The 13,795-nt window shown below is 33.2% G+C and overlaps 2 protein-coding genes and 1 long non-coding RNA gene across 3 annotated transcripts; 2 read left to right on the forward strand and 1 right to left on the reverse strand.

Moving 5' to 3' along the window:
• Positions 1-374: 374 nt before the first annotated feature.
• On the forward strand, positions 375-1,462 carry LOC123473733. The gene is made up of 2 exons (XR_006648040.1): positions 375-1,272; positions 1,342-1,462. It is a non-coding gene; the product is annotated as an uncharacterized LOC123473733 (long non-coding RNA).
• Positions 1,452-3,312, reverse strand: LOC123473732. Its single transcript, XM_045175051.1, has 4 exons — positions 3,252-3,312; positions 2,962-3,182; positions 2,764-2,895; positions 1,452-2,699 (listed from the first exon to the last, which is right to left on the reverse strand). Exons 1-4 carry the CDS (start codon positions 3,275-3,277, stop codon positions 1,474-1,476), a joined length of 1,605 nt encoding a protein of 534 aa, XP_045030986.1. The 5' UTR covers positions 3,278-3,312; the 3' UTR covers positions 1,452-1,473.
• Positions 3,313-4,204: 892 nt separating this feature from the next.
• On the forward strand, positions 4,205-4,854 carry LOC116928922. Its single transcript, XM_045175589.1, has 3 exons — positions 4,205-4,229; positions 4,291-4,410; positions 4,605-4,854. Exons 1-3 carry the CDS (start codon positions 4,205-4,207, stop codon positions 4,727-4,729), a joined length of 270 nt encoding a protein of 89 aa, XP_045031524.1. The 3' UTR covers positions 4,730-4,854.
• The last annotated feature ends 8,941 nt before the right edge of the window (positions 4,855-13,795 follow it).

The raw sequence follows: 13,795 nt of genomic DNA on the forward strand, positions 1-13,795 counted from the left end.
ATTGCCGCCTTGAAAGTAAACACAATTTTCGTGGAAAGCTTCGCATACAGCACGTGTACACCCCGGGCTCCATACATACTATACTGCACCCCTTCAATTCGCGGGAAAATTTTCGCGCCCACTGTTTTGTGTTGTTAAGGCCCCGATTGGCCGCAATCGAGTAAACCGATCTGACCTACCCGAAATATGGCCGATCTGGTTCGAATATTTATTCGTTATTCGTGGAATAAAAATTTGACTTATTCGTATTCGTTATTCTTATTCGTTGTAACTCAAAATTGTATAATTTCGAATACAATTTCGAATAAGTAATTTAATTTTTTTTCTTTTAAAAAATCTCGTTTTGATTGCTGTTTAGTACAAATATTTTCTATTTTTGATGGCCTTATTAATTACGTTTTTATTCGATATTTCAGAGTTATAGATCCGTGGCTGCTCCCGTTTGGCTAGTTTCCGTCTCAGAAAAGGGGTTTTGCGGGGAACATGAACAATAGACGTTTTCCACCCGACGAGAGCGCCTCTTGCGAGTGTGTTGGTATTCACTCCACGCAGAGTTACCAGATGGCACTCGCACCAGGCGGAAAATTACTCTTACGCTCCGCCCTAAAATCCTCGTTTTTTCGTGTAGTGTTCCCCCGACTTGGGGTTCCTTTTATCGTCAACCTGTAGTTGAGCTGCTCAACTTTTTGGTTGACCATAAAACGGTTTTTACGTTGGTTGAGTAGAACTTTTTGGTTGAACTACGCAGTTAACCATAAAACGAAAATTGATCTCTACATGTGGAAAGCTCCTCCTCCTTTCCCATCCCTTTCAGAAATGCTTAATTACAAATTTGATAGAAATAAAAAAAAATACTTGTTTTAGGAAATAACGGTGTCTGTAAATTTTTCAAAAATATTGATAAAAGTATTTTGTAGTTTATTGAAATTGGCAAAATTTTTTAATATATCGATTAGTGTGGAGTAGCAGACGTAAAACGTCAACATGAAAAATTTGTAAACAACAAAAGGCAGATGACAAAATTTTTCTCAATGTCTATTCAGTAGTTATTTACTTATCTCTAATCTCAAATTTCTGGAATAGAGGCAATTCACATCGCGGTTTCGCGTGTCAATTGTTTCGATGTCCGCCATTTTCTCTGGTTGTTTATGTTATGTTTTGTGTTGTCTGTAATGGCTGAAAGTGCTTTTTCCCAATACAAAGTGGATTTTGTGAATCAGTGTTTAATTTTTTTGTATTTTTTTTTGTGTCAGTTAATTGCTAAGTATCTTGGTTAGTATGTGTAGCAATTTCTGTTTCCAGATCACATTTCTTGTATTTTAAAAAAAATCTTTTCTGTAGGGCTGTCATGGATGACACAGTACTATTTGAAATAGAAATTCTGGAGCCATTATCTATCAAAGTTACCGTTATGTGTCAAATTTGTATTCACAATGAAATACATATAAATCTCGAAGACGAATTAATTTATTTTTAACCAGGCGGTACAACGCTTGGATTCATGTTAGCCAACACACAACAAACACGGACTATTTGATCATAGAAACTAACGTTATTAACGTGGCAACGCAAATATGAAATGTTAACTGGACCCACCAACATTCTAAATCGCATGCGTAAACATCCAATTATTCTCTCAATATGAATGCGAACATTAGCCACTTTCCTTGAATGTTCCGTTTCTCGATACGTTAACTGTGATTTTTTTTTTACGAAAGCTGGAGTTGTTAACTTTGCACCACACAATCCAACGTCTTCCGCAATACGAAATCCTTTGTCAGCGAGAACTTCATCTCCGGGAATAAGTTTGCTCAAAAATTCACTATCTTGTACGATGTGCTTGTCACTAGTCCGTCCAACATATCCGGAAGAAATGAAGGATATGCTTCCTTGAGGTGTGGCTCCAATGAAATATTTTATAGTATTGCGACTTTTGTAAGAGGAATACGTTGCACATTGCTGTGATGGTATGTGTGGAATCTGTGTTTGCACTTCAAAACAATCAACAACACATACTGCATTTCTGAAATTCGTGTGAAAGCATATAGGCGTCGTCAATAACGAAGTGTCTCTGCTTGGCCAATGTATCATGCGCCGGCCAAGTCGTTGGTCTATAATATTTATCCATTTCTGAAAATATCTTGATACGGTGCTTTGTGAAATTTTAAACCGGAAGGCCAAGTCATCTTCTGTCATATCATGAGTGAGCTTCACCAAAGTAAGAAATAACTGTTCACGATAAGATAGATCTTGAGCATGAATGGAATTGGCAACTGCTGGCTCAAGAGCACGGAATAGGCTTTCAAACAGCGTGCAAGTATTCAGGCTGGTGTAAGTTTTCATCCAGTAATCACTACCCTGACATCTTTCAAAGAAGTCAGACTTTTTGGATTTTTCAATGGAGGACTGGAATTCACTATTCAACTTTTGTAACTCGTTAGTCAATGAGTTGGTCTTCATTTTGTAAAATTCTAGTTCTTCTTTCACTGTGGAGAGTTCAATTTTCAATTTATCCATTTCAAAAGAGTCTTTTTCCTTCGTTTCAGATAACAACACAGAATGTTGAGATTCAGCTTCAGTACACAGTTGAGGGAAAAGTTCTTGATGACCTTCAGTTAATGAAATATTAACCACTTCCTCATTAAGGTGCACATTTTCAATTGGCACTTGTTCGGGTTCTTGTACCATTTCTTGAAATGCTGCATGTAGTTAATAACAATTGTCATAACGTATGAATAAATTATACTTCATAATTTGTATTACCTCTTTGAACATTTAAAATGACTCTTCTTGACTCTCTATCCATGGCTGACTTAGCGTTAAAATACACTTTTTCAAGATTCAGGGATGGGGCCCAGTCTGGGTGTGTTTCTCCAGTGTAGTAAAAAGGTTTTCCTGTGTGATTTCAAATAGAAGAATTAGATAGACACATTCACTATTAATAAATTTGTTGATACTTACCTAGAACAAAATGTGCATTACAAACTCTAATGTTATTCGTAATTTTTTTGCCAACAAGATGAAGTCTTTTCAACCAGACTTCTCTTCTGCGTTTCACAACATCCGATTCCAGTTTCCCTTGATTTTTACGAATGCAAGGTATAGAAAAGAAACGCACACTTCTATCCCTGCTTGATCTTTTGCAACCCGGGGCACAACAATATTGAAAACCCATGACAGCCCTACAGAAAAGATTTTTTTAAAAATACAAGAAATGTGATCTGGAAACAGAAATTGCTACACATACTAACCAAGATACGTAGCAATTAACTGACATAAAAAAAATACAAAAAAATTAAACACTGATTCACAAAATCCACTTTGTATTGGGAAAAAGCACTTTCAGCCAATACAGACAACACAAAACATAACATAAACAACCAGAGAAAATGGCGGACATCGAAACAATTGACACGCGAAACCGCGATGTGAATTGCCTCTATAGTAATAAATGTTAATGTAGGAATTATTACAAAGTTTAACATATTTTAATTTTATATTTTTTTATTTTATATATTTTTATTTTTTTATTTTATCTTTTACCTCTTGGCCCTTAAACACCTTCACACTTTGTATTCATTGTGATAGAAAATAAAATTTATAAACGTGTACCACGACCCACGCGCCAAGTCCCTATCTAAAAAAAGGTTGCCAGATTAAAGAAAATAAGAATTATTATAAAGTGGGAGGGTCAACCAACTTGAATTTAGTTCAACCATAGTCTGGACTGTGGTAGAACTTTTGTGGTTGAGCTCACAAGGGGTGCGTTTCCGCGTCAACCTTTTGTTGAACTGTTGAGGTCGACTGCTGTTTTGTTGTCAACTGCCGCTAGGGGGTTCTACCAAGAGACAGTTCAACCTCTGTTTTTGCGTCAAGCAAAATTCCAAGTTGAACTAGAAAAGTTGAATTTGCTCAACCATGGTCTGGACCACGGTTGATCTTTAGTTCAACTTCACGTCATACATCTCCCCGCCCCTTGTTGTGCACACGACAGTCATTATATAAATAAATGAGGCAACGGTGTTCCATTATCATACATTCCTTTTTATTTTTCGTTCAGGCATTACATTCTGATTTGAATGCGTTTAATTTACCAGAGATAAATCTAAATGAAAATGGAAATTGAAAGTAGTATTTTGCCTGATAATAGTGCTTAAAAGGAGTGTTGGAATGGTGGGAAAAGGGCATCACAATTGAACATGATATGGAAGCAACAGAACTATTATTGAGTAATCTACATGTTTTACATATCTATTATTTATAGTATTTCATTTACTTTTAATATTTTAGATCTCTTAAAAGAGAAGTGGAGTCTCCTTATTGACAACAAAACAAATAAAAAGCAAATTTGGAATGATATTGCTACCGGTCTTTCTGAACAAGGATATCTTGTACGTGGTGAAGATAAAGGTGCATCATGCAGAACCAAATGGGAAAATCTCAGGAAAGATTATCGAACTTATATTTCAAAATTCAATCAGTCTGGTAGTAGTGCAAATGAAAAAAGAAACCCAAATATTTCGAACAAATTGAAGAAATTCTTGGCATGCATGTATGGTATGTTCTTTTTACGTGTTCATGTCATTATAAGTATTATTTTACAGGGGGAAACAACCATTCATATAGGCCACCCTACATTAGTGACTCTTTCAACCAAAACCAACAAAATCCAACCAAATTCAACGACATCATGAAAGAAGTTTCCAGTCAGAAGAAAATAGGTAATTAAAATATTGTCACACGAGTTGTATTGGAACAAGAACAAACGAATACAACAAGTGATGACTTAAATTCTAGACAATTATTCACTTTTAACTAATAACAATAAGGGATGACCATACCAAACTCGGAGAGCGTCTGAAGACTCCAGGGAACTCCTCCTACGGAGCCCAGCTCCGGGAGCTCACCCGATGGAGATTCATCTAACGCAGATTCGGGGCAGCGTTTTATACCGTCGCGCGAATTACTCCCCTTCCGGACTGCGTATCTGCGTATCTTTCTTAGAGCGGACTTCTCCCGATAATTTCTTCACCACGATCGCAGCGTTGTCCAAGAAGCGGATGACTCATCTCTGCAAAGAGATAACCAATCTCCCTTTTCACCCGCGACAATATCATCCAAAATGTTTTTTTAATCATTTCAGAAATCATTTTTGTTTATAGATTATTTAGGAACAAACGTCAATATCAGAGTATAACGATATGACATTTAGATAACCAACTTGTCTTGGATGTCTTTCTAATACAATGGAATTAAGAACATGTATGCATTCTTCATCTTCATCTGAATATTCGTATAGCCTTCCCACTTTTTCATTTTTGACCAAATTTCAAATTTCACATAAAATACATGATTTCGATTCAGAATTAAATAAGAATCACGAAAATCAGGTATATTTTTCTATAGGTCTTATAGTTTTTTAAGTTAACGTTAAAAACCATAAATTAAGTTGGTGTGCTAAGAGCAATGTTTTCGTTTATTTATAAAACGGCTGGTTTAACTAGAAAACCAATTACTAAATTGAAATCAGCGTTCAATTTAGATTATTTCGTGTATTTTTGGACAATTTCAAGAGATGTCGTTTTTTGCCGATTTTGACAAAAGTGGGAAGGCTATACCCTTCCCACTTTTTCATTTTTGGCCAAATTTCAAATTTCACATAAAATACATGATTTCGATTCAGAATTGAATAAGAATCACGAAAATCAGGTATATTTTTCTATTGGTCTTAAAGTTTCTGATTTTAACGTTAAAAACCATAAATTAAGTTGGTGCGCTAACAGCAATGTTTTCGTTAATTTATAAAACGGCTGGTTTAACGAGAAAACCAATCACTAAATTGAAATCAGCGTTCAATTTAGATTATGCCGTGTGATTTTTGGACAATTTGAAGAGATGTCGTTTTTTGCCGATTTTGACAAAAGTGGGAAGGCTATACCCTTCCCACTTTTTCATTTTTGGCCAAATTTCAAATTTCACATAAAATACATGATTTCGATTCAGAATTGAATAAGAATCACGAAAATCAGGTATATTTTCTATTGGTCTTAAAGTTTTTGATTTTAACGTTAAAAACCATAAATTAAGTTGGTGCGCTAACAGTAATGTTTTCGTTAATTTATAAAACGGCTGGTTTAACGAGAAAACCAATCACTAAATTGAAATCAGCGTTCAATTTAGATTATGCCGTGTGATTTTTGGACAATTTCAAGAGATGTCGTTTTTTGCCGATTTTGACAAAAGTGGGAAGGCTATACCCTTCCCACTTTTTCATTTTTGGCCAAATTTCAAATTTCACATAAAATACATGATTTCGATTCAGACTTGAATAAGAATCACGAAAATCAGGTTTATTTTTCTATTGGTCTTATAGTTTTTGATTTTAACGTTAAAAACCATAAGTTAAGTTGGTGCGCTAACAGCTATGTTTTCGTTAATTTATAAAACGGCTGGTTTAACGAGAAAACCAATCACTAAATTGAAATCAGCGTTCAATTTAGATTATGCCGTGTGATTTTTGGACAATTTCAAGAGATGTCGTTTTTTGCCGATTTTGACAAAAGTGGGAGGGCTATACCCTTCCCACTTTTTCATTTTTGGCCAAATTTCAAATTTCACATAAAATACATGATTTCGATTCAGAATTGAATAAGAATCACGAAAATCAGGTTTATTTTTCTATTGGTCTTATAGTTTTTGATTTTAACGTTAAAAACCATAAATTAAATTGGTGCGCTAACAGCTATGTTTTCGTTAATTTATAAAACGGCTGGTTTAACGAGAAAACCAATCACTAAATTGAAATCAGCGTTCAATTTAGATTATGCCGTGTGATTTTTGGACAATTTCAAGAGATGTCGTTTTTTGCCGATTTTGACAAAAGTGGGAAGGCTATACCCTTCCCACTTTTTCATTTTTGGCCAAATTTCAAATTTCACATAAAATACATGATTTCGATTCAGAATTGAATAAGAATCACGAAAATCAGGTTTATTTTTCTATTGGTCTTATAGTTTTTTATTTTAACGTTAAAAACCATAAGTTAAGTTGGTGCGCTTACAGCACTGTATACGTTAATTTATAAAACGGCTGGTTTAACGAGAAAACCAATCACTAAATTGAAATCAGCGTTCAATTTAGATTATGCCGTGTGATTTTTGGACAATTTCAAGAGATGTCGTTTTTTGCCGATTTTGACAAAAGTGGGAAGGCTATACCCTTCCCACTTTTTCATTTTTGGCCAAATTTCAAATTTCACATAAAATACATGATTTCGATTCAGAATTGAATAAGAATCAAGAAAATCAGGTTTATTTTTCTATTGGTCTTATACTTTTTGATTTTAACGTTAAAAACCATAAGTTAAGTTGGTGCGCTAACAGCTATGTTTTCGTTAATTTATAAAACGGCTGGTTTAACGAGAAAACCAATCACTAAATTGAAATCAGCGTTCAATTTAGATTATGCCGTGTGATTTTTGGACAATTTCAAGAGATGTCGTTTTTTGCCGATTTTGACAAAAGTGGGAAGGCTATACCCTTCCCACTTTTTCATTTTTGGCCAAATTTCAAATTTCACATAAAATACATGATTTCGATTCAGAATTGAATAAGAATCACGAAAATCAGGTATATTTTTCTATTGGTCTTATAGTTTTTGATTTTAACGTTAAAAACCATAAGTTAAGTTGGTGCGCTAACAGCACTGTATACGTTAATTTATAAAACGGCTGGTTTAACGAGAAAATCACCAATCACTAAATTGAAATCAGCGTTCAATTTAGATTATGCCGTGTGATTTTTGGACAATTTCAAGAGATGTCGTTTTTTGCCGATTTTGACAAAAGTGGGAAGGCTATACCCTTCCCACTTTTTCATTTTTGGCCAAATTTCAAATTTCACATAAAATACATGATTTCGATTCAGAATTGAATAAGAATCACGAAAATCAGGTTTATTTTTCTATTGGTCTTATAGTTTTTTATTTTAACGTTAAAAACCATAAGTTAAGTTGGTGCGCTTACAGCACTGTATACGTTAATTTATAAAACGGCTGGTTTAACGAGAAAACCAATCACTAAATTGAAATCAGCGTTCAATTTAGATTATGCCGTGTGATTTTTGGACAATTTCAAGAGATGTCGTTTTTTGCCGATTTTGACAAAAGTGGGAAGGCGATACCCTTCCCACTTTTTCATTTTTGGCCAAATTTCAAATTTCACATAAAATACATGATTTCGATTCAGAATTGAATAAGAATCACGAAAATCAGGTATATTTTCTATTGGTCTTAAAGTTTTTGATTTTAACGTTAAAAACCATAAATTAAGTTGGTGCGCTAACAGTAATGTTTTCGTTAATTTATAAAACGGCTGGTTTAACGAGAAAACCAATCACTAAATTGAAATCAGCGTTCAATTTAGATTATGCCGTGTGATTTTTGGACAATTTAAATAGATGTCGTTTTTTGCCGATTTTGACAAAAGTGGGAAGGCTATATATACCCTTCCCACTTTTTCATTTTTGGCCAAATTTCAAATTTCACATAAAATACATGATTTCGATTCAGAATTGAATAAGAATCACGAAAATCAGGTATATTTTTCTATTGGTCTTATAGTTTTTGATTTTAACGTTAAAAACCATAAGTTAAGTTGGTGCGCTAACAGCTATGTTTTCGTTAATTTATAAAACGGCTGGTTTAACGAGAAAACCAATCACTAAATTGAAATCAGCGTTCAATTTAGATTATGCCGTGTGATTTTTGGACAATTTCAAGAGATGTCGTTTTTTGCCGATTTTGACAAAAGTGGGAAGGCTATACCCTTCCCACTTTTTCATTTTTGGCCAAATTTCAAATTTCACATAAAATACTTGATTTCGATTCAGAATTGAATAAGAATCACGAAAATCAGGTATATTTTTCTATTGGTCTTATAGTTTTTGATTTTAACGTTAAAAACCATAAGTTAAGTTGGTGCGCTAACAGCACTGTATACGTTAATTTATAAAACGGCTGGTTTAACGAGAAAACCAATCACTAAATTGAAATCAGCGTTCAATTTAGATTATGCCGTGTGATTTTTGGACAATTTCAAGAGATGTCGTTTTTTGCCGATTTTGACAAAAGTGGGAAGGCTATACCCTTCCCACTTTTTCATTTTTGGCCAAATTTCAAATTTCACATAAAATACATGATTTCGATTCAGAATTGAATAAGAATCACGAAAATCAGGTTTATTTTTCTATTGGTCTTATAGTTTTTTATTTTAACGTTAAAAACCATAAGTTAAGTTGGTGCGCTAACAGCACTGTATACGTTAATTTATAAAACGGCTGGTTTAACGAGAAAACCAATCACTAAATTGAAATCAGCGTTCAATTTAGATTATGCCGTGTGATTTTTGGACAATTTCAAGAGATGTCGTTTTTTGCCGATTTTGACAAAAGTGGGAAGGCTATACCCTTCCCATTTTTTCATTTTTGGCCAAATTTCAAATTTCACATAAAATACATGATTTCGATTCAGAATTGAATAAGAATCACGAAAATCAGGTATATTTTTCTATTGGTCTTATAGTTTTTGATTTTAACGTTAAAAACCATAAGTTAAGTTGGTGCGCTAACAGCACTGTATACGTTAATTTATAAAACGGCTGGTTTAACGAGAAAACCAATCACTAAATTGAAATCAGCGTTCAATTTAGATTATGCCGTGTGATTTTTGGACAATTTCAAGAGATGTCGTTTTTTGCCGATTTTGACAAAAGTGGGAAGGCTATACCCTTCCCACTTTTTCATTTTTGGCCAAATTTCAAATTTCACATAAAATACATGATTTCGATTCAGAATTGAATAAGAATCACGAAAATCAGGTATATTTTTCTATTGGTCTTATAGTTTTTGATTTTAACGTTAAAAACCATAAGTTAAGTTGGTGCGCTAACAGCACTGTATACGTTAATTTATAAAACGGCTGGTTTAACGAGAAAACCAATCACTAAATTGAAATCAGCGTTCAATTTAGATTATGCCGTGTGATTTTTGGACAATTTCAAGAGATGTCGTTTTTTGCCGATTTTGACAAAAGTGGGAAGGCTATACCCTTCCCACTTTTTCATTTTTGGCCAAATTTCAAATTTCACATAAAATACATGATTTCGATTCAGAATTGAATAAGAATCACGAAAATCAGGTATATTTTTCTATTGGTCTTATAGTTTTTGATTTTAACGTTAAAAACCATAAGTTAAGTTGGTGCGCTAACAGCACTGTATACGTTAATTTATCAAACGGCTGGTTTAACGAGAAAACCAATCACTAAATTGGAAATCAGCGTTCAATTTAGATTATGCCGTGTGATTTTTGGACAATTTAAATAGATGTCGTTTTTTGCCGATTTTGACAAAAGTGGGAAGGCTATACCCTTCCCACTTTTTCATTTTTGGCCAAATTTCAAATTTCACATAAAATACATGATTTCGATTCAGAATTGAATAAGAATCAAGAAAATCAGGTTTATTTTTCTATTGGTCTTATACTTTTTGATTTTAACGTTAAAAACCATAAGTTAAGTTGGTGCGCTAACAGCTATGTTTTCGTTAATTTATAAAACGGCTGGTTTAACGAGAAAACCAATCACTAAATTGAAATCAGCGTTCAATTTAGATTATGCCGTGTGATTTTTGGACAATTTCAAGAGATGTCGTTTTTTGCCGATTTTGACAAAAGTGGGAAGGCTATACCCTTCCCACTTTTTCATTTTTGGCCAAATTTCAAATTTCACATAAAATACATGATTTCGATTCAGAATTGAATAAGAATCACGAAAATCAGGTATATTTTTCTATTGGTCTTATAGTTTTTGATTTTAACGTTAAAAACCATAAGTTAAGTTGGTGCGCTAACAGCACTGTATACGTTAATTTATAAAACGGCTGGTTTAACGAGAAAACCAATCACTAAATTGAAATCAGCGTTCAATTTAGATTATGCCGTGTGATTTTTGGACAATTTCAAGAGATGTCGTTTTTTGCCGATTTTGACAAAAGTGGGAAGGCTATACCCTTCCCACTTTTTCATTTTTGGCCAAATTTCAAATTTCACATAAAATACATGATTTCGATTCAGAATTGAATAAGAATCACGAAAATCAGGTTTATTTTTCTATTGGTCTTATAGTTTTTTATTTTAACGTTAAAAACCATAAGTTAAGTTGGTGCGCTTACAGCACTGTATACGTTAATTTATAAAACGGCTGGTTTAACGAGAAAACCAATCACTAAATTGAAATCAGCGTTCAATTTAGATTATGCCGTGTGATTTTTGGACAATTTCAAGAGATGTCGTTTTTTGCCGATTTTGACAAAAGTGGGAAGGCGATACCCTTCCCACTTTTTCATTTTTGGCCAAATTTCAAATTTCACATAAAATACATGATTTCGATTCAGAATTGAATAAGAATCACGAAAATCAGGTATATTTTCTATTGGTCTTAAAGTTTTTGATTTTAACGTTAAAAACCATAAATTAAGTTGGTGCGCTAACAGTAATGTTTTCGTTAATTTATAAAACGGCTGGTTTAACGAGAAAACCAATCACTAAATTGAAATCAGCGTTCAATTTAGATTATGCCGTGTGATTTTTGGACAATTTAAATAGATGTCGTTTTTTGCCGATTTTGACAAAAGTGGGAAGGCTATATATACCCTTCCCACTTTTTCATTTTTGGCCAAATTTCAAATTTCACATAAAATACATGATTTCGATTCAGAATTGAATAAGAATCACGAAAATCAGGTATATTTTTCTATTGGTCTTATAGTTTTTGATTTTAACGTTAAAAACCATAAATTAAGTTGGTGCGCTAACAGCTATGTTTTCGTTAATTTATAAAACGGCTGGTTTAACGAGAAAACCAATCACTAAATTGAAATCAGCGTTCAATTTAGATTATGCCGTGTGATTTTTGGACAATTTCAAGAGATGTCGTTTTTTGCCGATTTTGACAAAAGTGGGAAGGCTATACCCTTCCCACTTTTTCATTTTTGGCCAAATTTCAAATTTCACATAAAATACATGATTTCGATTCAGAATTGAATAAGAATCACGAAAATCAGGTTTATTTTTCTATTGGTCTTATACTTTTTGATTTTAACGTTAAAAACCATAAGTTAAGTTGGTGCGCTAACAGCTATGTTTTCGTTAATTTATAAAACGGCTGGTTTAACGAGAAAACCAATCACTAAATTGAAATCAGCGTTCAATTTAGATTATGCCGTGTGATTTTTGGACAATTTCAAGAGATGTCGTTTTTTGCCGATTTTGACAAAAGTGGGAAGGCTATACCCTTCCCACTTTTTCATTTTTGGCCAAATTTCAAATTTCACATAAAATACTTGATTTCGATTCAGAATTGAATAAGAATCACGAAAATCAGGTATATTTTTCTATTGGTCTTATAGTTTTTGATTTTAACGTTAAAAACCATAAGTTAAGTTGGTGCGCTAACAGCACTGTATACGTTAATTTATAAAACGGCTGGTTTAACGAGAAAACCAATCACTAAATTGAAATCAGCGTTCAATTTAGATTATGCCGTGTGATTTTTGGACAATTTCAAGAGATGTCGTTTTTTGCCGATTTTGACAAAAGTGGGAAGGCTATACCCTTCCCACTTTTTCATTTTTGGCCAAATTTCAAATTTCACATAAAATACATGATTTCGATTCAGAATTGAATAAGAATCACGAAAATCAGGTTTATTTTTCTATTGGTCTTATAGTTTTTTATTTTAACGTTAAAAACCATAAGTTAAGTTGGTGCGCTAACAGCACTGTATACGTTAATTTATAAAACGGCTGGTTTAACGAGAAAACCAATCACTAAATTGAAATCAGCGTTCAATTTAGATTATGCCGTGTGATTTTTGGACAATTTCAAGAGATGTCGTTTTTTGCCGATTTTGACAAAAGTGGGAAGGCTATACCCTTCCCATTTTTTCATTTTTGGCCAAATTTCAAATTTCACATAAAATACATGATTTCGATTCAGAATTGAATAAGAATCACGAAAATCAGGTATATTTTTCTATTGGTCTTATAGTTTTTGATTTTAACGTTAAAAACCATAAGTTAAGTTGGTGCGCTAACAGCACTGTATACGTTAATTTATAAAACGGCTGGTTTAACGAGAAAACCAATCACTAAATTGAAATCAGCGTTCAATTTAGATTATGCCGTGTGATTTTTGGACAATTTCAAGAGATGTCGTTTTTTGCCGATTTTGACAAAAGTGGGAAGGCTATACCCTTCCCACTTTTTCATTTTTGGCCAAATTTCAAATTTCACATAAAATACATGATTTCGATTCAGAATTGAATAAGAATCACGAAAATCAGGTATATTTTTCTATTGGTCTTATAGTTTTTGATTTTAACGTTAAAAACCATAAGTTAAGTTGGTGCGCTAACAGCACTGTATACGTTAATTTATAAAACGGCTGGTTTAACGAGAAAACCAATCACTAAATTGAAATCAGCGTTCAATTTAGATTATGCCGTGTGATTTTTGGACAATTTCAAGAGATGTCGTTTTTTGCCGATTTTGACAAAAGTGGGAAGGCTATACCCTTCCCACTTTTTCATTTTTGGCCAAATTTCAAATTTCACATAAAATACATGATTTCGATTCAGAATTGAATAAGAATCACGAAAATCAGGTATATTTTTCTATTGGTCTTATAGTTTTTGATTTTAACGTTAAAAACCATAAATTAAGTTGGTGCGCTAACAGCTA

The sequence above is a fragment of the Daphnia magna genome, linkage group LG6 (assembly GCF_020631705.1).
Source record: "Daphnia magna isolate NIES linkage group LG6, ASM2063170v1.1, whole genome shotgun sequence".
NCBI lineage: Eukaryota > Metazoa > Arthropoda > Branchiopoda > Diplostraca > Daphniidae > Daphnia > Daphnia magna.

Coding starts and splice junctions, on each gene's coding strand:
- LOC123473732 (XM_045175051.1), bottom strand. CDS start 3,277: ATGTCAGTTAATTGCTACGTATCTTG. Junction 3,183..3,251: donor GTTAATTGCTACGTATCTTG/GTTAGTATGTGT, acceptor TCTTTTCTGTAG/GGCTGTCATGGGTTTTCAAT. Junction 2,700..2,763: donor CATTTTAAATGTTCAAAGAG/GTAATACAAATT, acceptor AACTACATGCAG/CATTTCAAGAAATGGTACAA.
- LOC116928922 (XM_045175589.1), top strand. CDS start 4,205: ATGGAAGCAACAGAACTATTATTGA. Junction 4,230..4,290: donor AGCAACAGAACTATTATTGA/GTAATCTACATG, acceptor TTAATATTTTAG/ATCTCTTAAAAGAGAAGTGG. Junction 4,411..4,604: donor TGTACGTGGTGAAGATAAAG/GTGCATCATGCA, acceptor ATTATTTTACAG/GGGGAAACAACCATTCATAT.